Source organism: Myotis brandtii, unplaced genomic scaffold, assembly GCF_000412655.1.
Source record: "Myotis brandtii unplaced genomic scaffold, ASM41265v1 scaffold869, whole genome shotgun sequence".
In the NCBI taxonomy this organism is placed as follows: Eukaryota; Metazoa; Chordata; class Mammalia; order Chiroptera; family Vespertilionidae; genus Myotis; species Myotis brandtii.
Genome location: NW_005371541.1, coordinates 1,128,866 through 1,153,469, shown reverse-complemented (window position 1 = coordinate 1,153,469; position 24,604 = coordinate 1,128,866). Strand labels below are relative to the sequence as shown.

General features: G+C 40.7%; 1 protein-coding gene across 6 annotated transcripts in view; it reads right to left on the bottom strand.

Moving 5' to 3' along the window:
- Positions 1-24,604, bottom strand: part of KCNIP4 (Kv channel interacting protein 4) — a 968,730-nt gene that overhangs the window by 64,173 nt on the left and 879,953 nt on the right. For all 6 annotated transcript variants that reach the window (XM_005884863.2, XM_005884866.2, XM_005884865.2 and 3 more), the window contains one exon: positions 22,035-22,159. In XM_005884863.2, coding sequence (XP_005884925.1) covers positions 22,035-22,159 — 125 coding nt within the window. The remainder of the gene's footprint in view (positions 1-22,034; positions 22,160-24,604) is intronic.

Below are 24,604 nucleotides of genomic sequence, written 5' to 3'. Positions count from 1 at the left end.
CCAACAGCTATAGCATCACTTTGGAATTTACTAAACATTCTGACTTCCAGGCCCCATCCCAGGAGAATGGAAGCAGGAGCTGCCTTTTAATAAGACCTCTAGGTGATTTGTGTGCACAATTGATGATGTCTGAGAAGCAATGATCTTAAGGACTTGTCTGAAGGCACCACATGTCATAGGCAAAGAATCCGCTTTCCCCAAAAGGCCCTCTCACTTCCTTGCCATCTTTTCATGAAGCTGGATGTGGGTACTCAGCTGAGGCCCAGCTTCACAAAGTCCCTCACTGTTGGGTCCCACTGAAGCCAAGGCTGAGTCTCCAGTGAGCCCTGCTTTAGACCACTCTGACTGAAGAGCAGCAAAGCTCAAGGAAATAGTATCAACTTGGGGGCTAGACAGGCCTGGAAAAACCAGGCCCTGCCTCCTATTAGTTCATTGGCCTGGGACAAATGAACTCAACTCTGATTGTGCCTCCCTCATTCCAACTCACAAGCAAGAGACTCTGTAGCACTATTTGTAACCATTAACTCCTTCCTGATGGCCATGGATGACTGGAATAGAGGGGGTGCACTGGAGGGCATCAGGAGAGGGCACCCAAAACAGATTGGCCACTTGCCTTTGCTCACCGGATTATCAAGATTGGGAAATCAGAGACACTAGTTGTCTCTTTCGGTGTTTGAACAAAGAGGAGCTGTAGAACACCTGGGGAAATTATTTCTCAGCTATGGGCTCAGAAATGCATAAAAGCAAAGACATTATGGTTCTAGAAAAATGAATGTTAATTTCTGGTAGGTTTCCAATTTTGGATACTAATCTCTACTCAAATTCATTTGTACTTTTTGCTTTTGGGTTCCTTCAAATATCTTTTATATAGTCAATAATCAACAAACCAATATCTATCTATCATCTCTCTCTCTCTCTCTTCCCTCCCCCTCACTTTCGCTATGCCTACACTAACTTAAATGCTTAAATTTACACAGTCCTGACCAAAGAATAAATTTGAAATGAATGACAGCTATAATTATTATTGCTACTATTAGATTATCAAATTCATTGTTTTGTAATATCATCTACACTAGCTTATGGTTTCATTCAAACTTGGTTATCCTTAATCCTGAAAGCTATAAAAAAAACAAATTATCTGAATCATGAGGAAAAAATAAGGAAATATTACCTTCATATATGTTTATGTATTCACTGATGGACTGATTTCAAAATATAATGATGCCTACCATTACTGAGCATGAGGGCAGCTGCCGTTTAAGAGCAGGTTTTATGTGTCAACTGCTGGGCCATGGAGGGAAGGCACTGTCTCAGCTCTCAGAACTGTAATGTGCCATATTATTACTCAGACTTCACAGGAGCCCTAACTGAAGTTGGAAAGGTAAACTCGGTGACCTCGGTAACAATATTAGAAAGCTATAAAATGATGGTGAGAATTCTAGGTCCCACTTGCTACCATGGGGCTCATGTAATATAGTCTAGGTCCAAGCCTGCAGAGCCTCTCAGCTGGCCACCAACACCGGAAACGTAAATGTTACACTAACCTGAATCCCTTCCTGAGATACTGACATCTTGAAAACCTCAAACTCTTCATTATAAGATTGACCATCAAATGTATAAAATGTTCCACATTGTCTAGCGGAAGATATGTACTATCATCAATGTTAATGATAAGGAATCATAACCAACATTTGAATGGCAAGATTTACCAAGCCCCTTTAAAAAATATATAATAGGCCCTGGCCAGTTTGGCTCAGTGGATAGAGCATCGGCCTATGGACCCAGGAGTCCCGGGTTTGATTTCGGTCAAGGGCATGTACTTTGGTTGCAGGCTCAATCCCTGGTCCTGGGATTGACACAACCAATTGGTGTGTCTCTCTCACATCGATTTTCTCTCTATCTTTCCTTCCCTCTTCCTCTCTAAAAATAAATGGAAAAATATCCTCAAGTGAGGATTAAAAAAACTATATATATATATTTGAGTGAGGCATCATTTTCTGCATTTTAGTATTGAGATGCATGAGGCTTTGAGAGGTGAAATAACTTTCCCAAGGTTTCCAGTTCGCCTTCTAAAATCCCCTAAATACAGATCGTTCTAATCAGTGAATACACTTGAAAATGCTCTTAGAAATCTTTGAGTAGAAGATTGAGCCTTTATCAAGATGCTGTCCAATGAGATTTCACATGCTCTTTTCCTAAAAGGTGGGAAGGACACTTCAGGGAGAAACTGCCTCTTCTTCAGAGCTATGACAGGCACAAGGGTGAAGGACACAGGGGACACTTCCCAGCAAAGCACGCTCTGTAAGAAGCAGATCCAGGGCAAGGGAAGGACCTCTCCAGTTGCCATGGAATGCTAAATCAAAGTCCTCATCCCTGGCAGGTGCTGGGCGGCAAAGCATAACGCAGCATCATTATGATTTCCTAGTACCCTGAGCTGGACAAAATGTGTTCAGAGGAGACAGACTAGTTCTCAGATAAAGAGTTAAAGGCCCTTTAGCAGTTTTCTCATCTTGAGGATTTAGTAATTCCGTACTCTTGTTCCCAAGGACAAGAGTACGGAGTTACTAAAGGAAGATTTGCCTTTTGAAAATAACTGGAGTTTTCTCTACTTGAAAGGTTTAGTCGAAACTGGAAGAATTCTGGAAGTTGTATAAATCCTTAGATTTTTCACAAGTTGCATAGACCTACTAATAGGAATTCTGGAATGGACTTTGCATATTCTTATGGAAGGGTCCTTTCTGGGGCTCAGTGAGCCCTCTCTGCTTATTTTGGAAATTAAATTTGTGTTGGCTGGGGAGACTTAGACATTGGATTGTCTACATAATTCTATGCAGAAACGAAAATTCATGCCCTGACATTCAGGCCAGTTTCACAGAGGGTAGTAATTTAGAGATATTCAAAAACAGTTTTAATGGACAAGGAAACAAGTCAATATTTTTTTCATTCCAAATATGAACTGACACGATTAGGTAAGGAAACCTTTCTACTGAGAAAATAATGTCCAGAGCTTCAACCAATCACTAGGAGAGAAAAGAGGGATCATAGGGGACTACACAGCTTGCATGTGTTGGTCAGAACTTTAACAGCTGTAATTCCTGAGACACCAGCATTGGGCCTGTGGACTTAGCCCTAGTCTTATCTTTGTCTGAAACATCTTTTACCTCAAGCCAGTTTTCCAGGCAGATTTCAAATTTTGCCTTTAGTACAAATTCCTACTTTATTATGCACATCAATCCCATCACATCTGGCTCCAGTATCCTCCTCAGCTGCTCATCATGCACCTTCCCCACGAGCTCTGCACCTGACGCAGAGCCAGCCCCATGCTGCCCCCATTGTGCCATCCTGGTCACTCTAGTGGCTGCCATGCCCCTCCCTCTAGGGCAGTGGTCGGCAAACTGCGGCTCAGCAAACCGCGGCTAGCGAGCCACATGTGGCTCTTTGGCCCCTTGAGTGTGGCTCTTCCTAAGCCTTAGGAGTACCCTAATTAAGTTAATAACAATGTACCTACCTATATAGTTTAAGTTTAAAAAATTTGGCTCTCAAAAGAAATTTCAATTGTTGTACTGTTGATATTTGGCTCTGTTGACTAATGAGTTTGCCGACCACTGCTCTAGGGGGAATATTCCATGATCTAGTAAGTCCTGGTTCCAATAGCACCTTCCTCAGGTTCCCCTTTCATTTTCTCAACCTTCAGCTTAATTCTTCTCATGTCTCCCTTCTACCTTTACTATTGCCTTGTCGTAATTCATCATGGCTGCTCATTTTGCCATTTCTCTCTCCCTCTCTGAGAACAAGCTTTGTCAGGGCCTCTATGTGTCTGCCTGGGCTGTGTCCAGTATTTACTAAGTGCCTGCATAAGCATATCAATACGATAATGCAATTATTGAGGATTTTAAAATCTAAAACCAAATAATCATATTTGAGATATAATCAGATATTTGAAAAGTTATTTTGTTTTCTCCAGCCAGTGGCTGTTTGAGGGTTGGTGCCAGACAATTTGGAGGATGAGCAGTAATTAAAGGAATAGCTAGCTGAGTCCCCCAAATACTCAGAAAACCAATCATCTGAACTGTGAAAAACACCAACCCAAAACAAATTATTCTTTAGATTTATGCATTCATGATGAGTGGATATCCATAAGATTAACTGAAAATTAATGACATTTATTGCTATTGAGCAGCATGGACTAGGCACAAATTATATGGCTTTTACTGTACAAGATGTGTTCTGGATGTGATTTCTAATGGTTGCAATGTGACACATTACTTGCCCAGTTTTAGAGATGGGAGATCTTAGGTTCAAAGCTGTCCAAATAATGTTTCTAATGTCAAATAGCTAAAGAAATGGTAAAACTAAAAGGGGGAGGGGTCCCTTAAAAAAAAAAAAGGTTGCCTGTATCTTAGTCAGTCCAGGCTGCTACCACAGAATATCATAGACTGGGTGGCTTAAACATCAGAAATGTATTTCTCACACATCTGGAGGCTGGGAAGTCTGAGATCAAGGGGCCAGTAAACATGGTGTCTGGTAGGGACCTGCTTTCTGCTTTTCATGCGGTCTTCTTACTGTAGCCTCAGCAGAAAGAGGAAGCAAACTCTCGTGTCACTTTTGATGAGGGCAGTGATCCCACCATGAGGGCTCCACCTCCATGACTTCATTACCTCTCAAACACGGCACTTCCTAATGTCATTGCATTGGAGGTTGGGGCTTCAATATATAAAATTTTTTGGGGGGACACCAACATTCAATCCATAACATCCTATTAATAGTAATGTCAGAAGACTAGGCTGCTGGGCTAACAGAGTATGAATTCCAGTGCTTTCAACTTAATATGCAAGTCTATGAGAAAAAGGCAGCCAGACTAGTTTAGTACACAAATATGATGAAAGCCCCACTCCAAGTTATCAGAAGAAGTGCAGTCCTCTTCAGAAGCAGCGAAGCTAGCCTCTGCTGGGGCTTGTCAGTGGGTTGGCTCAGCTCTCTTGATTGTGCCATCCCTTGGAGGCACACTTCATGGAGTCTGAAATCCTCTTGACATAAGTAGCCTAGTGAGAGCCTGGCTTCTCCGAGTGCTAAGGGCTGTTTTTTGAGTGTCGCCAGCATAGAGTCCGAGCAGAAGGACATCTGTAGTGCCGCAGGGAGGAACTAGCAGCTGCTCCCACCTGGAAACACTCTACCAATTTTTTTTGCCAATTGTAACATTAATCCAACAGGCTTGAGTTCACCAATTGGGAAATTAAATCCAATGCACTATAAGTACAAAGTGGGGTGCAAACTTAGATCCAGAACGTACCACTATTCATGGAACTTTTATGAACACTATAATGTTAAACAATCCAGAATAATAGTAGGAAGATAATATAATATTTTGGGGTGTTTGCCATGTATCAGAAATTGTGCTAACCACTCTATCTATCTATCTATCTATCTATCTATCTATCTATCTATCATCTATCTATTAAGCAATAGATAAATAACCTCATTTGTTCTCACAAGGAGCTTATGATATATGTAGGTGCTATCATTATCTCATTTTGCAGATGAGACAACAAAGTTACAAATAACTGACAAAGTTAGCATTCAAATTGCACCATGATCATTTATCACTTTAAATTCATTGAGGACTGAAGACCCCACCCCCCCCATAAGAAAGAAAGTTAGCACTTACATTCACAGTATGGTAGGGAAATGGGCAAATAAACCAACTACAGAGTATAACCATGTTGTAAGAGAGGGGCAAAGAATGATCTGGGAGGTTTGGTGAGGGCAGAGGAATCTTCACAGGTATCTGAGACTTGGAGTAATAAATGCAATGTCTGAGTTAGAAGACTCAAATTACAAAGTTGGCAAGAGAATGTATCACATGCTCTGGAAAGGATGGGTACCTAGTCCTATAGGATTAGAACATAAAACATGAAGCAGAGAGTGACAGGAATTGAGGGCAGAAATACAGGAAAAGGCCAAACCTTGAAGGGCCTTGAATGTCATGCAATGTAATTTAAATTTTATTTAAATACAAGTAAAGAGAGTTCTTGAAGAATTTAAGCAGAGTTGATGACAATAGATTTGTTATTTATAAAGACCCCTTTGACAAAAGAGTGGTGGATGGGCTGGGGATGATGAGAGTAAAAGTAAGGAAGTTAATTAAGATTTTGCAATAAAGCTTTGAAATTGAGTAGGGGGAGTGGAAATGGGAATCGGGTAACAGATTTGAGAGTATAGGAAGCATGGCTAGTGGTTAAGAGCATCTATTCTGGGCTGACTGCTAAAACTTGAGTCCAGGCTCTGCCACGTCCTTACCTGTATGTTCTTAGGCAACCTCATAATCTCTGTGCTCGAGTTTCCTCATCTATAAAATTGAAATAATAATGGTATGTATTTCACAGTGTTGTGTCTATTAACATAAGACACTTTGTATTTAATATGACACATTACTATTGAACATTACTGTGCAATATTATTGTATAGTTGATGCAAAGTGCTTAAAACCATACCTTGCACAAAGAAAAAATTATGCTAGAGACATTTGGAAAGTGAAAACAATGCACATACACATTTTGATGATCCTCAAAATAGACACACAGTTATTTTTCCTTTTGTAAAATTGCATCGTAAAGCAAATGCAATGTACTTGAAACAAAATTCAGGCTAAGAAAGAATAATTAGCCTGGCTTAGAACTGAAAATCTATATAGAAAATGAAAATGTGTTGCCCTAACCGGTTTGGCTCAGTGGATAGAGCATCGGCCTGCAGACTCAAGGGTCCCAGGTTCGATTCCAGTCAAGGGCATGTACCTTGGTTGCGGGCACATCCCCAGTAGGGAGTGTGCAGGAGGCAGCTGATCAATGTTTCTCTCTCGTCAATGTTTCTAAATCTTTATCCCTCTCCCTTCCTCTCTGTAAAAAATCAATAAAATATATTTTAAAAAAAGAAAATGAAAATGTGATTCTTCAAGATGTATATGTTTGTGTCCTTTTGAGGTCTTGTAGTTGCATGGTGTAGTGACTTTGGAGACAACGTGTTCTGTGATAGGTGGTATCAAAGGATTGTCATTGCTAAAACATTGGGAAATTTGTCTTTTCTGATTTGTTAAGATGAGCGTCCAGTCTTCCCTGTGGGCCAGTGGCAGAAATTCCAAAATACAAACTAATCTCTGCCTTCTTTGTTTTCACATCACAAAAATAAGAAGAGGGGCCTGGCCCTCACAGCATTTCTGCTACATTTTTAATGTAACTGGGATTGTATTCACTTTTTAAAAAATATATATTTTATTGATTTTTTTTTATAGAGAGAGAGGGAGAGGGATAGAGAGTTAGAAACATCGATGAGAGAGAAACATCGATCAGCTGCCTCCTGCACACCCCGCACTGGGGATGTGCCCACAACCAAGGTACATGCCCTTGACCGGAATGGAACCTGGGACCTTTCAGTCCACAGGCCGACGCTCTATCCACTGAGCCAAACTGGTTAGGGCTGTATTCACTTTTTAATTTATGATTGCATCACATCATGATTCATTTTTATTATTACCGTGGTTACTTCTGTTGTCTATCATCCTTGCTAATCAGGCGTGAGCTGGAACTGGTGCAGGAGGTTTCAAGCTGGTCTAATAGCCTCCACTCTCATTCCTCCGACTCTGCTCTGTCAGAGTGAGATTTATAAAACATGAATCTGACCATAGCTGTGCTTATTCCCTTGATGATCTCATCTAGTCTCACGGAGATAAATATAATTTAGGTAGGGAGGTCACCAGTATTTATTTCCCAGCTTGGATAGCTCCTCTTGAACTCTAGGCATATGTATGCTACTACCAACTCCATAATTCTCCTTGGATGTCAACAAGGCATGCTAAATCCCCAAACAAGATGGGGCTTGTGACCTTCCTCTCCATATGTGGTCCTCCTTCAGCCTTTCAGAATGTCAATCCATTTTTCTGATTGCTTAGATGAAAAGGTCAGAGTCATCTTTGTACAGAAACTGAGATACAGAAAAGTGAAGTGGCATCTTCAAGTTTACAAGTAAGAAAAGTCACAGAATCAGGATGTGAAGCCAGGCAGTCTCACTCCAGAGTCTATGCCCTTTATCCTTATGTTAGGCTGCTTCTCTAACTTATAAACCCCTTGGTACATAATCTGGAACCTCATATGGCACCTGCATGATATAATCTGGAACTTCATATGGCACCTGCATGACAAATATTAACTGCTCACCTCGGGACAGGCATGCTACATCAAATTAGAACCATGAATTCTGGTTCTACCTAGTTGTCATATTAAAGAGCTAAAAACTCCCTGTGTTTAGGACCAAGATTTTTTAAAAATTTATTTTCATTGTTATTATTATTTTTGTAACATTCTGTGTGTTCTCATTGGAATATCACACTGGGATTTTGAAATGGGAGCTCAGATGTATCTGTTATATTTATGTCACATCTACTAATTAGCTAAATGACCTTGAGAAGTTTCTGAACCTCTTGATATTAGGATGACTCTGCCAAAAATTGCCATACAGGCAATAAATGGTCCAGGTTTTATAGTAATAATGTGGAAAAATAGATACCAAATTATATGGTCCATTCACTTCTTGAGGGCAGGACTCACATCTATTTGCTTACTATCCATTTTCCAAGTGTTTATTGCAGTTCCACATTCTTCACGAACTCAGTACATATGTGGGAATTGCTGATGAAGATTTCATGATTTGATATGTGGAAGGGAAAAGGTGACTTAGAATTCCAGAGGCAGTTTGATATAATAGAGAGAATCCTGAAGCAAGAAGCAGAAGACAGGATCTGCAGGTAAAGAAGGCAGAGATTTCATAATCTCATTGGCTATTTCATTGATTATTTGACTTGAGGACAAATAATCATCACATAGGTCAAGTCTTCAATATTTGTCTCTGCAAAATTTTGAGAAGGTTGCTTTCATTGTTCTCAAAGATGTATTAACAGGGCTCTGAATGTATCATTTACCTTCACCACGAAACCCAAAGAGTGTCAGCACAAGACATTTTTGTTTATGTTGAGCCAATGAAATGCAAGGGCTCAGCACTCTGCAACAGTTATTTGTCACATATAAGCCTCTCCACGCACTTACCGATTATTTCTTTAAGACTCCTCACCACTATTATTCCCACTACAAATAAGGAAGATGAGGTTTCCAGGGTAAAGTGACTAGTAAGTGTCAGAGTTGAGATTGCAATCCAGGATTAGGTGGGTCTCAATTCTCCATCTATGCACTGAAACACACATCCTCCCTAAATTAGAGGGGAGGCGGAGCAGGGTGGGTGGATGGGAAGAGATCAACCAAAGAACTTGTATGCATATATGCATAACCTATGGACATACAGTAGGGTGGTGAAGGCCTGGGGTCAGGGTTGAGGCGGGCTAGAAGAGGTCAATGGGGGGAGGGGAGGTGAGGGGGCATATGTAATACTTTCAACAATAAAGATTTTAAAAGTAAATAAATAAAATAAAATAAATAAATCTGTAGTGCTAGTGATGCACAGAAGAGGGCAGTGCAAGGTGCTGCTGGAGATGGCCTCCCTTCAACACACATTCATTGGACTCTAACAGAAAGCACTATGATCAACTGAAGAATATTCTAGTCACACAAAACACTAATTAAATAGAGAAAGCTGGTAATTAACTGCATGCTCCCATTCTGGTTTCAATAAATGTAATCTATCCAATAAATCAGTAGCACTTATTAATGATAATACAAAGTGTGTTCAGTAAAAGGCTTGCCTTCCATTAGGGAACGAATACCGGGTTTTATGTGGAGTTTCAGAAGAGACCGAGGAGGCATTATTAGCAGTCACTTCAATGCACAGATATATGGTGCCTTCATTCTGCTGCCGACAAGCAGTAATTGCTGGGTTGTGTATGGTACATTAAAATGTGTTTAAACTACTATTAGTTCCATGAAAAACTTACTGCCCACTCCACTTCCAATCACCATGGGTAACAGGGGAAATCAGAGTCCTAAAGTAATTACAGACCACAGGTTGTAACAATACACTGCAAAGGGACAAATCATGACTTTTCCTGGAATTTGTTTACTTCAAATAATGTTTAATTTTTTTTCTTTTCTTTTTACAAAGAACTCTGTATTGGACCACATTTTTGGTAACAAGATTCAAGTTGGACTTTTTATGGCAGAAATTATGCTATATACTTTTTTGGTAATAAGGCACTAAAATACTGCTTGGAACGTTTTTTGTTCTTCCTTTCTACACACATTTCTGCAAACATTTTTTAATAATCTCTTTTTGCAAGAAGAAAGGGCATAATGTTTAGAAAGTTAGATAGACTAAATAACTAGCTAACTGCCTCATTATGAGTAACCTAACCAGGAACTATGCTGAGAAAGCCTAAAAAAAAAAAAAAAAAAAAGAAAAAGGAGAGAGAGAGAGAGAGAGAGAGAGAGAAAGTATCATTGGCTCATTTATGCAAAACAACCGAAAAAAGCCTTTTAGAAGATAATGAAGCAACATCTATCTATTGACATGGTCCTCTAAAGTTCCCCAGTAGTTTTAAAGGCATTTTAAACAATTCTTTCTAGATTATATTGTTTAAAGTTTTCTGCATAATGAGTAGATACTGCTATGACAAAATAGAACTGGAAAAAGAGCCAAAAACTATGTCTGAGTTAACTCTTTCTTTCCTTTCTTACTAATTTCACACTTCCTACACTAGACTCTAATGGCTGTGAGTAGAAGACAATTCTCTTTTACTCATTAATGTGTGTCAGTACTAGCCAAGTCCCTGACATGTAGTTAGCAATGAATAAAGGATTGGTTCATATTTGCTTGTGGAAAGGATTAACAACCAGGAGGAACTTAGGATAAGAAGTTTTGACTTAATCTAAATTCTATGGGAGTTGGGATGTCATATATTAAGCATAATTTATATGTTAGCATAATATGCATAAAGAAATTACTGATTCTATCTCATTTTCTTTTAAACATGTCTTTATATTTCTCAAGTTAAATTAATCAACACAGATTTAAGATAATTTATAGTCTAACACACTCAACTCAAATGTAATATTGAAAGACTTCTATAGTTTTGGCAACTTACTTCATTGTAATTAAGATTTGAATCCCTGCCAGAATTACAGGAGTAATTGCCAGGTAGGCTTATATTAATAAACCCATTTAAGTGGGAATTGTAAAAAAATGAAAAATAATCGGACTTTATGAGGGAGGTTCACTGTCGGCAGCTTACAGTGATGAATGGTGCTCCAGATTTATTTTTGGTTTTAACCATAATACATTCGAAGTTTCATGGCAGGTTCGTTAAGGAATATGTACTGAATTTGAAAAATTATTTATTGGGCTCTCAGTGATACATTTGTGTGAACCAATTAGTTCTTCCAAAAAGAATAAGAAGGAGAAATACTGTTAAAATTGATGGGCATAGCAGTCTAACTACCTCCTGTGCTTGGGTTCTGTGCTGTGAAGACTAGGTTCCATATACAGTGAGGCCTTGACTTACGAGTGTTCCGACTATCGAGTTTTTCGAGATACGAGCCATCTCTCAGCTGATTTTTTGCTTTGCATTTCGAGCTAAATTTCGGGTTACGAGCCAGCTTCAGATACCCCACCGCTAGTTGGCGCAGTGAACGTCACAGTGAACGCCACAATATCAGCCCACCATCACGTGTCTCACTCATTCACTTTAATGATTTGACATACGAGTAATTTGAGTTACGAGCTCCGTCACGGAACGAATTAAACTCATAAGTCAAGGCCCCACTGTACAACAAATAGTACTGACAAACCTTCTTGGATGAAGCTGTTCTTTACTTTTTACGTACTACTTAGTTCTGATGTATAGTGCTAAGGGAAGTAGGAAACCTTGAAGCAGTCAAAAGACAGAAACTTTCTATTATTATTTTAAAAGTCTTGATGCATTAATGGCTATATGATTTTGAAGAATAAATGGACACCTTGCTTCCAAGACTTAAAAGAATTAAATTGTCTTAGGAGGATTAGCTGGACTGACTTAGGAATCCTTTAGTATATTCTCTAGAAAATTAATAGAAGAGATGTTTATTGACTTGAAAAGTGCTAGTTGTTTCCCCAATCTAGTTTCCCCTTTTTTTCTAATCCACTGCTGTCTAGCTAGAGCAGTGGTTCTCAACCTTCTGGCCCTTTAAATACAGTTCCTCATGTTGTGACCCAACCATAAAATTATTTTCGTTGCTACTTCATAACTGTAATGTGGCTACTGTTATGAATTATAATGTAAATATCTGATATGCAGGATGGTCTTAGGCGACCCCTGTGAAAGGGTCGTTCGACCGCCAAAGGGGTCGCGACCCACAGGTTGAGAACCGCTGAGCTAGAGACTACATTTCCTAGCTTTCCCTGGAGCCCACTGGTCCATGTGACTAATGAACACTTGGGATGTTAGTGAAAGCGATGTACATAACATTTGTGTTATCTCTAAATTAAGGGAAGTTGCCTGCTGCTGCTCTACAGCTCTTTCACTTTTCCTCTAGACATGAACATGAAAGTGACCTCACAATGCAGATAGGGCAAGAACCCAGCCAAGGAGAGCAGGGAAATATATTGAAAGGAACCTGGATCCCTGAATGTCCTACTGGAGTAGAATTTCCCCATTAGCTGGGACCAATTCACCTGTTACTTGAGAGAGAGAGAGGAAAAAAATGTGAACTTCTTTACAGGATTGTTGTGGAAAAGTTAATAGAAATCTTGGATATTTTAGGAATGCTACTAGTGAATAGTACAGTATATAAGGGTTGCTTCTATATATGTTGTGTGTGTTTTTTTAATGTCTGCATCTCTAGGTTGCATTATATGTTGAAAACATCAACAATTATGTTATCTGCTTTGATTTTTACAGAATCCTTATGAGGAGTCATTATGGGAAAGACTTTCTCAGTTTCTCCAAGAAGTCAAAGGACAGAGTAAAATCAAATCAAATAAAGTGCACTGTTTCCAAATTTGTCCTTAGGCAAGAGTGTGGAACAAAGACATTTTAAGAAAGAGCTTCTGGACAGTACACAATTCATAGAAGCAGCATGGTAACAATGGTGCTAATGATAATAATAATAATGATTAAAAAGAAGAAGAGTAGCCACATTTTGAGTGTTATAATGAGTCCGGTTTTATATTCTGTGCTTTATATTCCCTATCTTTGCAACACATCTATGAGATGCTACTAGTATTTCTCCAATTTTGCAGATGAGATAAGTGAAGCACAGAGAGGTCAAGGATATTGCCAAATGGAGCCAGAACTGGAATCTAATTGCATTATCATTTTTACTTCAAGATGATCTCTCTCATCAATGTTTCTAACTCTCTATCCCTCTCCCTTCTTCTCTGTAAAGAATCAATAAAATATATTTAAAAAAAAGAAGAACTTAATGTCCAAAGATGCTAAACAAACTGCCCAAGGTAGGAAATGGCAATTGAAAGGTTCAACCCAGGGGAGCACTTGGACCAAGCCAGTCCTTGGAAGCCAGAGAGGCAGCCACATTTATCTGCTCATACCTGTCAACAACCTTCTCCTTAGAACAGAAAACTCTGCTAGGGCCTAGGAAATAACATTTTAACTCTGTACTTATACTTTGACTCTGAAGTACATGAGTAATACTTTGCACTAAAGGAAGATCTTTTATCTGAGTCCTTCAAGAGCTGAACAAAACTCATTATTACGCACCTCCCTTCTGATTGGAAAGGAAGATCTCTTAATCCCTAATTTGCTGACAGGGAGACAGAAACTGCCAGGGAAGAAGTAATTTACTGAAGGTCACACAATGGTCTATGAAAGCCTTAAGAATGCCTCTGAGAGCTCATGACAAAAGAGTAATTGCCTTATACAATTAGCAATTTAGTTTTCTATCCTAACCAACATATCCCATTCTTTCCCATTCAGATGTTAAACTCTCCCTCACTCCCTCTCCATCATAAGTAAGATTTCACGCTTGTTATGTAAATGTACTCTGTCAAAAATGTAGATCCCTATAATTTCCCATCAGCTATTTTTAAAGATCTTAGTGCAATGAGTTCTCAAACACTTCCAGTGAAGTGAAAAACCCCATCAAAGAGCTCTCATCTCCTGCTGGTTCCTTTGGCCACAGTATAATAACTCTTCCAGAAATTAAGGAGCCCTGGCTGGGTAGCTCAGCTGGTTAGAGTGTCCTGATACACCAAGGTTTTGGGTTTGATCTCTGGTCAGAATCAACCAATACAGTCATAAACAAGTGGAATAACAAATTGATCTCTCTCTCTCTCTCTCTCTCTCTCTCTCTCTCTCTGGCACTCCTCTCTCTCTTTCAAATGAACTAATCAAGGAAAAGTTTGGTGCCACTTTTGGTAAATTCTCCAAGGAAATGTCTGAATGCAGGAACAATACTGAGTATGGGTATTAACTGAACTTGAATGTAACATCAGACCAAATTCAGCAGCTTCACTCCACAGGGGTTGCTGTCTCCTCACAAACACCGCTGTGATGGACACCATAGGGTGACTCCCAATAGATCACACTCTTTTTAATCTCCTGGCCTTGAGTGCTAGATTAGCAAAGGTGATGGGCTGAGATGTCACATCCATAGTTATGTTACATTATACAAGACTCTGCTTTAGTGGACTAGAAAGACTCTCCCTTGCTAGCTTTTTTTATTTATTAAATGTATTGAGGTGACATTGGTCAACATGATTATATAGGTTTCAGGTGTGAGTTTCTGTGTCACAAGATCTGCATATTGCATCGTGTGCCCACCACCCAGAGTCAAATCCTCTCTTGTCACCATATATTAGGACCTCCTTCTGCTCCTACCCACTTCCCTCTGGCAACCACCACACTGCTGTTTGTGTTTATGAGTTTCAGTTTTATATCCCACATATAAGTGGAATCATACGGTTCTTAGCTTTTTCTGATTGACTTATTCACTTAGCATAATATTCTAACAAGGTCCATATGTTGTTGCAAATGGCAGTATTTCATCCTTTCTTATGCCTAAGTAGTATTCCATTGGATGTATGTATCACATCTTCTTTATCCAGTCCTCTATCTCAGGACACTTTGGTTGTATCAATGTCTTGGCCACCATGATTAATGCTGCAATGAACATAGGGGTGCATATAGCTTTGTGAATACATGATTTTGAGTTTTTCAGGTAAATATCCAGGAGAGGGGGTGCTGTGGGTTGTATCTACAGAGCTATGATGATCAAAACAGCATGATATTGGCAGAGAAACAGAGACACAGATCAATGGAACAAAACAGAGAGCCAAGATATAAAACCACATGCATATGGACAGATAATTTTTGACAAAGAAGCCAGAAACACACAGTGGAGTGACGATAGTATCCTCAATAAATGGTGCTGGGAAAACTGGAAGGTCACATGCAAGAGAATGAAACTGGATTACAGTTTGTCTCCATGTACAAAAATTAATTCAAAATAGATCAAAGACCTAAATATAAGACCCGAAACAATAAGTTATATAGAAGAAAATATAGCTACCAAACTTATGATCCTTGGTCATTGAGAACATTTTATGAACTTGACCCCAAAGGGAAGGGAAGTAAAGGAAAAAATAAAATAATGGCACTATATCAAACTAAAAAGCTTCTGCACAGCAAAAGAAACCAATAATAAAGCAAAGAGGCAGCCAACCAGATGGGAGATGATATTTGCAAACAGTAGCTCCAACAAAGGTTTAATTTCCAAAATATATAAAGAACTCATAAAACTCAACATCAAACAAACAAACAGCCCAATCAAAAAGTGGGCAGAGGACCTGAAAATACACCTCTCCCAAGAAGACATAGGAACAGCCGATAGATATATGAAAAGAATGTTCAACCTCACTGTCAATTAGGGAGCTGCAAAATCAAAACTACAATGAGATACCACCTCACACCTGTTAGAGTGGCCATTATCAATAAGACAAGCAATAACAAGTGTTGGAGAGGTTGTGGACAAAAAGGAACCCTCATTCACTGCTGGGGATGTGGACTGGTACAACCACTATGACAAGCAGTCTGGCAATTCCTCAAAAAATTAAGATTGGAGCTACCTTGCTAGCTTTGAAGACATGAGCTACCATGTCAGGAGAGAACTTGTGAGTGGCCCATTGGCAAGAGACTATGGGAAGCCTAGGAGCTCTGTGTCCCCAGGTTGACACCCACAGTGGGGATCTTGGAAATACAACTACAATGAAATGGTTTCTGCCAGCAACCATGAACCCCAGGACCCAGAAACTAATGCAGCCCAACCAATATCGTCATTGTAGCTTTGTGAGAGCCCAAGCAGAGAATCCAGCTAAGTCACTGCTGGACTCCTGACCCTCAAGACTGTAAGGCAATAAGTGGGTGTGCTTTTAAAGCCACTAATATGTGGTAATTTGTTATATACTATAGAAAACTAATGCAAACATATTTCTTTCTAGGTAAAAAAGATATTAACACTTAGCAGTTTTAGGGGGAAAGGACATTAATGGAAGGAACCAAAGTTTTGCCACCATGAAGCTGTCTTTTTGGGATATTGATTTTAAGCTGTTAATTAGAAAACAAGACTCAGAAAGAACCTTTGACCTTCTCCCTTCCTGCCTAAGATATTCAGATGGAAAGACCTACTCCAGGAAGGAAATTTGGGGGATGTTGCCTTTAGTCTGATCAGAATTAAGTATGGTAAATAGAAGGGCTTCAGGCAGGGGCCTGTTACCTAGATAACCTCAGTGTCTCATTGCTTCTGAGTCTCCCAGCAATGATTTTTCTGTTATGTGTGTTCTTCCTCAATTACCTTTACAACATCATCCATTGTCACTTCTGAAATATAAGACCCTGTTCCTGCCTTTGTATATATATGTTGTCCCACTCTCTTTGGGATATTTCACGCTTATGTGAATTCCTCATGCACATGTATTAAAATTTGATTTTTATCTTGTTAATCTGTCTCTGTTAATTTGATTATTAGCCCCACTAGAAAAACTTAGAAGGTGGGAGGAAAAGTATTAATTTTTTTAGCCTTCAAATTAACAAGTATTCAAGAGATGCCTTAAAGATATATTTGAATCGTTAACCTAATGTAATTAAAAGTAGAGAAGGGAACTAAAGCCGGCAAATACTTGGGACAGAAAAAAGCCAGGTGTCCAAAGCATATAAGTCTAACTACAGGGTGGGGCAAAAGTAGGTTTACAGTTGTTTGTATGGAAAATAATACAATAATTAATTAATAATAATACAAGAATAAACTCTGTGTTTTATGTACTCACAACTGTAAACCTACTTTTGTTCCACTTTGCATTTGAGCCTGTCTCTCATCGTGTGCCTTAAAAGATGGGAAGAATTTGCCACAAATTATTAACCAATGAGAGGAAATGCCAAAGATGCATAGCCATAGTAAAACTTCATGCCCCAGTAGACCATTCATGATCACTTAAAATTGAACTAAACTTATGTTTGATTTTGAAAGGGAGCAGCAAAGCTAGTTTAGAATCATGTATATAAATACCTGAATGGCCTTCTGGGTCAGTGGTTCTCAAATGTGGCCTTCTATTAGTTATCTATTAAAATAAAAATTTATTATGAAGTTTTTTGTTTGTTTGTTTGTTTTTAAAAAGGATTATTGAGCATCACACCAGACTTAACTGAATCAGAATCACTAGAGGTAAGGCCTGTTACTCCCACTCCCCACAACCCTCACACACACCCAACTATCCCCCTCACCAAGGACTTCATAAGGTTCCAACATAGCCAGTATAACCATTGGTATTTGACATTATAGGACTTATAACCATTAGGTGTGTGTGTGTGTGTGTGTGTGTGTGTGTGTGTGATAGAATCACCTTACACCTCATATATCCAGTTCAATGCTTCTTGGTCTAGGATGCACATTATAATTACCTGGAGAGCTTTATAAATCTTGTTGCCCAAGCTTCTTCTCAGAGCAATTACATCACAATCACCAAGCATGATACCCAACTATTTTTAATTTTTAAAGCTCCCCAATTGATAGCAACAGGCAGTTAAATTTGAGACTGTCAGTGTATAGATAATAACTTGTATTTTTCTGCATCCTTTCTAATACATAGTTACATAGCTCAAAACCCAGAACACTGCCTGGGAGGTATGTGGGCCAACCATAAATGCTCTGCTTTGATGGAACACAAAAGTGAGGTTGACTATTTGGGGTCACACTACAATAACCCTTTTTTGTTTTAACTCCATGATTGTTATGCTTATATCTCAAAAACAAAAGATAAAAGAAAAGAAACATACCTAAACCTGTGCAATGTACATGTCATTATTCAAATTTGTTGAGACAAGATCATACAGGCCACTGATTCAGAGGGAGCTACCTAAACAAGTAACATGTGGACCCGAGTCTGAGTGACACCAGAGCTTACGTTGTCTGCGTTATACCAGTGATTCCCAGAGTGTGATCCCCAGACCAGCAGCATCAGCAGACCTGAGAACTTACAAAAAGGGCAAATTTTCCCTAACTTGTTTGGCTCAGTGGATAGAGCGTCAGCCTGAAGACTGAAGGGTCCCAGGTTTGATTCCTGTCTAGGGCATGTACCTTGGTTGAGGGCACATCCCCAGCAGGGGGTGTTCAGGAGGCAGCCGCTCAATGTTTCTCTCTCATCAATGTTTCTAACTCTCTATTCCTCTCCCTTCCTCTCTGTAAAAACTCAATAAAATATATATTTTTTTAAAAGGGCAAATTCTCTGGCTCAGTCTCAGACCTACTAAATCATAATCTTTTGGGCTAGGACCCAGACATCTGTGCTTATCAAGTCTACCAGATGATTTAGAGTCACACTAATGGTTAAAAAAATGGTATTATATTATCCATTTCTATCAGCTGCCTACTTCTGGAGGCTCAGTTTAGCCTGTGGTAAGAGAAATAAAAATATGGGGGTAACTCAGTGCATGAGATGGGGTGAGGGGCTGAGAAATCCTCCATCACTATTTTTCTTTTCTCCAAGACCCCATTTATATATCCTATATAATAAAAGGGTAATATGCAAATTGACTAAACGGCGGAATGACTGAAATGCCCACCCTCTCACCCTGGCTGGCCCCCCCCATGGCCCCCATCGGGACGGGCCGGCTGGACCTCACCAGCCCACGAATTCATGCACTGGGCCTCTAGTATATATATAATTCATTTCAGAGAGTAAGATAGAGGGAGAGAGAGATAGAAACATCAATGATGAGAGAGCATCATTGATTGGCATGCCCCACACTGGGGATCGAGCCTGCAACCCAGGCATGTGCTGTGACTGGGAATTGAACCATGATCTCCCGGTTCATAGGTAGACACTCAACCACTTAACCACACTGGCCAGACCCAGACTGCATTTATATTAATAATCTATGTTAGAGCCCTAACCGGTTTGGCTCAGTGGATAGAGCGTCAGCCTGCGAACTCAAGGGTCTCAGGTTCAATTCCAGTCAAGGGCATGTACCTTGGTTGCAGGCACATCCCCAGTAGGGAGTGTGCAGGAGGCAGCTGATGGATGTTTCTCATCGATGTTTCTAACTCTCTATCCCTCTCTCCTCCTCTCTGTAAAAAATCAATAAAATATATTAAAAAATAAAACAAACAAACTTATTTTTAAAAAAATCTATGTTAGAGTTGAGGGAATGCTATATGAGATGCAGTGCTGGAAAAAGACTAGAGGACTCTGGGGACCTTTACCCAAGGTGCCTTGCTGTGGTAAGCCACTTCCATGTGACTATTTTAAGATGTTGATGACTAGTTTATCCTTTTAATCAAAACATGGAGAGTTTTAAAAGGTTTCATTAAAAGTGAATATCTTAATTGGTTCCAGGAAAATGATTTTTTCTATCTTAAGGGCTTGAGATAATTGGTGTTCAAGCAACTAAGGGTAGGTGGTTTGCTTTCTGTGATGGCAAGCTGGTTCCGAGGCTGCCATCCTGTAACACATGAGTGCTGCTGATCTGCTTTAGTGCCTTTCTCCCTACATCTTAGGGCTATTTTAAAATTAAGTTGTACATTTGACTAAGGGAAAATAAACAAACATTAAAAGACCACTCTTGTTGGATTTATCAGAGACACCAGTTAACATTTTCTGAGCAAACTGTGAAATCGTTTGTTTTTAAAAAGTATGTAAAATATGCTCTAGGCATATAAAGGTCTGATGGAAAGTTATCTCATGGAGTGGGGGAGGGCAGAAAACAATGAAGAAAGAGAACAGAAAAAAAACAGAGAAAAAGGAAGAGAAAGAGTAAAAGAAAGGAGACAAGAATTGACAAGAGGAAGAGACAATGGAAGGGAAAAAATGGAGAGAATGGAGAAATGAAGAAAGAAAAGAGATCTGAAGGATAAGAAAGGGGGAAAGAAAAGTTGGGGAAAGAGGTTGGGGAGGGGAGAAAAAGAAACAACAGAGTGCAAGCAGGCAAAGAAAAATAAAAGAAATAAATGAATGCAGCTTTTGGAGCCTGGGAAATATTTCGTGAAGTGTGACTTGGATAAGACTTGTGCAGACTTGGCTCCTGAGGTCAATGAAAGCAGTAATCATGATTCCAGTTTGCAACAAATGGGGCGAAAGGCATCAGACCCCACATGGAGAGACCTAAAGTAACAGCAGTGGAGTAGTAATGTAGTAGCCATCAAGAATACAGGGATGCTGGGAGGTTGGATTATACTCTCCTTTATTCAGCAACCATTTTTTTTTAAAATCTGATGCACAGTCCAATGTTAAAAAGAAATGTGTTTTCTTATTATAAGATCTTTAAACTAGAGCAGAGATGCTTAGATGTTCACAGGAATGCATTTGAAGTTCTAATCTATAATAATAAAAGCAAATCTACAGAACGGCCAAAAAGTGGAATGACCGACCAGATGTCCTTTCAGAACAGAAGACCTTCCAGATGAAGCCAGGGCTGCAGCTGCAGGATCAAGGCAGCCACCTCGGCTGTGAGGGAGGGATCGAGGTAGCTGCATCTGCAAAGGCCTACTCTTGCATGGATTTCATGCATCGGGCCTATAGTATATTATATTAGTCTGTCCTTAGGATTTACTTAGGGTCAGGACTTGGTCTTTCTCACCTCCTTTCTTTCCCCATCCTTGCCACTCACTCAGTGGTTTGCTGCTGCCAGTGGTCAGTGCTGCTTTTTTTTTTTTATTGTAAGTCTTACTCTCTCTGAAGTCTGCATTCTAGCAGCATAGGTATAACTCTAAAGCCCCTTTCTCTTCATACATGTTTATGTATGCGTCATCTAGATACATTACACATCCAGATCCCTGTTAAGGAGAGTCCTGTATCTGTGCAGTGAACATATTTATTATAGCTCCTCCCTCACACCCAGTGTACCCCCACAAAGGCCTGGGTGTTAGTAGAGAACCATGTTTTTGAAGAGTAATGTGGTAGAAAAATTTAGCAAGTCCAAGCAAGGAGAGTGGTAAGGAGCAGACATGGGATAGAGACAGATGCCCTGGAGTCAGAGGGATGTTGGATGGCTGTTTGTAATATGCATGAAGGAACCTAAAAATATATTCTGAAAGCTCAATTAGAGTTACCATAGTCACACCTGGATCACAGAGAACTGAATGCAGGGGCTACCTACAGACACTTGTGGTCCAGTCAGTGGCAGCATGGTCTTTTAGAAACTACTGAATTTATGGTGACTTTTCCCCAGTGCAAGGGAAGGACTTCCTTGATGGGCCCGATTTATAGCCAAGTTTCAAGTCAAACACCAGACTATAGTTTAAAAATGAAGAGGTAATTGGGGCTTATTGAGATTATGTTATTATGGCTGAAAAAGAAAAAGAAATACTAAGAATTGAATTGAGTAAACCTTTCTCCTTTGCTCATTCTTGCTTTCAATGTATGAGCATTGGTGTGGCCAAGTGAGTCATAGTCCAAATGGTTACAACAATAGTCACATCTAGGAAAGACTGGTCTGAAATGTGCAGACGGGGGGTGGGGGGGGCTCTCCCAGAACTGTATATTGCCCTCTTCCCCCCTCTCTTCTCTATGCTCCTCTGAGAAGAGGGTGAAGGTAAAATGGAAAAGGAAGTTCTTACATTCTTAAATCCTCGGTAAAGAATCTGGAGCTCCTTCTTGGTGAACTTGCTCTGGGCTTCCAGCAGCTCAAGGGCCTCAGGCCGATGCCTGACGGTGGCCATCTCCAGCTCATCCTCCACGCTGTCTGCGGAGGGAAACCAAGCAGAGTCTTAGAACAGCCACGGCTCCCCAGCGCTTATACAGTAAAACAAAGGAGCATCTACTAGATGCCTATTATTTTTCCAGAGGAATGGTTCTCACACTGCCAATCAATATGTATATTTCCCAGAGTTCAGACTATGAAGCCAAGCTAATACTACATAATGTTTTCATAGTTTCTAGTTATTAGACATTACATACTAACATTTCCCAGTAAGTTTGAAAAGTGAAAAAAAATATATAATGGAAAACTTAAAACCTTGGATTTGTGTATTTGTAACAAGTACTAGTTATAAAAACAGAATTTTAGTTTAATAATAATCAACATCACCCTTGTATCATGCATATATGATTTAGGCCTTTGCTAATACTCCGCAAGGATTCTTCTGAAATAAAGTATTTCTCCAGGGGCTGCAAATAAAGTAGTCAGATCAAGTGAGAAAAATCAGCGGCCAGTATGTCTGGCATAAACCCAGTCTCCATGGGTGCGTGCTGGATGGACCGGGCCTCTGGAAACTTCTGGCCAAACCCTTTTTTTTTTGCAGATAAGGAAATCCACAGCTACAGATAAATTATAAAATATTGCACTTTACTTTGTGAATTATATATTTACTACATTTCTCTAAGTTGCTCTATGCAAACTAATTTTCAGTCCACATAAATTTGGGAAATGTAAACATTTACAGAGTTTGGGAGCAAAACACAGGACTATATGGTTTAGAGAGAACTTGCAGCAAAGAATTCTGTTTAGCTTTGTTTAACCCAATTAACCCCAAAGGGTATTTGTCCACAGAACCCTTCTTCCCCACAAGTAACATCTGGTAACATCTGCATATTTGCATTAGGATCATTGGGAGGTGTTGGGATATAGTAGGATCTGGATATTTGGGTCTCAAAAAGTACAACATCCTTAATGGGGTCCAGCTCTTTGCAGTGGGGCCCAATGGAGGCCTAAGGAATTCTTCCTGCCATAGTTCAGCTCAAACCTCAGCTAAGAAACTCATCAGGGACAGAAGCATCCAGGCCCAGTACTGAGGCCATGGCTTCCCTCCATCATATTCCTTCCTCTTGGCTACAGATTCCCAACTCTGAGGGGTGAAGCTCAGGAGAAGAGCGTCTTCTCATCAACTCTGGACCCAGGGCCACCAGTACCCCCAATTCCACCCTGCATGTGTCATTTGGAAATGTAGTTCTTGTTGATTACAAAAGTCACATCATTTTTGATACTTAGTAACACTTCCTCTCTGGTGATTACCAGAGGGAGAAGGGGTGGGGGGAGCTAGAAGAGTAGAAGAGGGTAAAGGAAGAAGATTTGACTTGGGTGGTGGTGAACACACAGTACAAATAAACAGATGATGTATCATAGAATTGTGCACCTGAAATATATGTAATTGTATTAACCAACGTCACCCCAATAAAATTAGCGCATATATATATATATATACTAGAGGCCTGGTGCACAAAAATTTGTGCACTCAGGGGGGGGGTCCCCCATCCCGGCCTGTGCCCTCTCGCAGTCTGGGACCCCTCGGGAGATAACAACCTGCTGGCTTAGGCCTGCTGGCAGAGGGCACGCCCAATCCCTAGGTGCAGCCCCTGGTCAGGCTCAGAGCAGGGCCGATTGGGGAGTTGGGGCACCGCCCCATCATGCACAGAGTAGGGCGGATTGGGAGGTTGTGATGCCACCCTCAGTCAAGCTCAGGGTAGGGCCGATTGGGGGGTTGGGGCACTGTCCCCTGTCACACTCAAGGTAGGGTCGATGGGGAGGTTGCGGCGCAACCCCCTGTCACGCACAAAGCAGGGCAGATCAGGGGGTTGGGGTGCTGCCCCCTGTTACTCACAGAGCAGGGCCCATCAGGGGGTTTGGGGCTTCGTACCCTGTCACACATAGAGCAGGGCCGATCAGGGGGTTGAGGAGCTCCCCCCTGTCACTCACAGAGTAGGGCCGATAGGGGAGTTGGGGCACCGCCCCCTGTCACACACAGAGCAGGGCGGATCAGGGGGTTGGGGCGCTGCACCCTGTCACACTCAGGGCAGGGCCAATGGGGAGGTTATGGCTCTACCCTGTCACACACAGAGCAGGGCCGATCAGGGGGTTGGGGCGCCGCCACTGTCACACTCAGGGCAGGGCCGATGGAGAGGTTATGGCTCTACCCTGTCACACACAGAGCAGGGCCCGTGGAGGGGGGGGGGCGTTGGGGTGCCGCACCCTGTCAAACACAGAGCCGTGGGGCAATCAGGGGATTGGAGAGCTCCCCCCTATCAGGCACAGAGCAGGGCTGATCAGGGGGTTGGGGTGCTTCCCCTGTCACGAACAGAGCAGGGGCGGATAGGGAGGTTGTGGCCCCGCCCCCTGTCACACACAGAGCCGCAGGGCGATCAGGGGGTTTGGGCGCTGCCCCCTGTCACGCTGATCCCGGTGCCAGGAGGC